At 27.4% G+C, this 1166-nt stretch overlaps 1 protein-coding gene across 1 annotated transcript; it reads right to left on the bottom strand.

The window, feature by feature from the left end:
* Nucleotides 1-1152, bottom strand: Chro.20394 (hypothetical protein; the record flags this gene model as incomplete). Its single annotated transcript, XM_659846.1, has 1 exon — nt 1-1152. A coding segment is annotated over one exon (1152 nt), but the record flags the coding sequence as incomplete, so codon positions are not given.
* Nucleotides 1153-1166: the final 14 nt, after the last annotated feature.

The following is a 1166-nucleotide window of genomic DNA, read 5'->3' as shown; positions in this document are numbered from 1 at the left end:
TTCTTGATCTTCTTCTTGATCTTGATCAAGATCAAGATCTGAGTAGCCATGGTAAAATCCCAAGTCCTGAGTATCAAATTCAACTCTTAAAGTTTCTTCAGAACTTTCAAATATATTATTATTATTGCCATCATCATTAGACTTGATAAAGTCATAAAAAGTCATTCCATTGATTTTTTCCAAGTTATCATCATTATCCTCATTAAGTGAATTGTTATACAATCTAATCATAGATATTAAAATCTCTTCGTTCAAAGCTCCAAATTCGTGTTTATAATCATCCAAGAACTTAAACCTACCTATAATGATTGATTGAATGAATAATATTCTTGGCCATACTGAATGTACTATAGGTCCATAAATAGACTCGTACCCATTTAATATCACCATAATCATAGCCGGATTATAGCAAATTTGTGGATCTGATACAACTTCAAATAATTCAACCAGATCTAAATTGAGAAGTCGAATCTTTTCTGTTTCAAATCTATATCTATATTCTTGAGTCAAAGTTCCTTTTCCAACCATATCATTATTATTACTCTTAATAGTTTCGCACAAATCTCCAAAAAGCTGATTCAATTCCTCTTTTTTAACTATACAAGAAAGCCGATCATAAACACTTTTTTTCATTTCTTGATTAATTATTCCATTACTTGAACAATTTTGGATTGTTTTATAGTTATCCAAATTGGAATTTAAATCAATATTCTTAACTCTTGAATAAGAACTAGCAAAATAAAGTTGTAAAGAAAAGAGTCCTGCTAAGTTCTGATAAACTCTAAAAGTTTGTTGATAATCTGTAAACTTTAATAATTCACATGACTCAATCAAAGTTTGTAATGCAATCATTAGATCATATTGACCATATTTTGAATACATGAAATCTATACCAGTTTTCCACTGATTTGAAAGACATTTCTTTACAAGAAACTCTGCTAATAAATCAGGATTATTCAATTTTGTTTCAATCAAATTTATATTTGGTTTGTTATATAATCCAAAAATAAGATTAGTTTTATCTTGTAATTCTCTTTGTTTATATATATTTAAAACACGCTGTGAAATTAATACTCTAATCCAATTGCTAGGTAATATACGAGAACTTGAATTTTGTAAAGTTCCATTATTAGTATCGAAATCAAGATTCATTAAAACCTGATTAA

Source organism: Cryptosporidium hominis, assembly GCF_000006425.1.
Source record: "Cryptosporidium hominis TU502 chromosome 2 CHRO012110, whole genome shotgun sequence".
Taxonomy (NCBI): domain Eukaryota; phylum Apicomplexa; class Conoidasida; order Eucoccidiorida; family Cryptosporidiidae; genus Cryptosporidium; species Cryptosporidium hominis.
The sequence above is the reverse complement of the archived record's forward strand: the minus strand, read 5'-3'. Positions and strand labels throughout refer to the sequence as shown.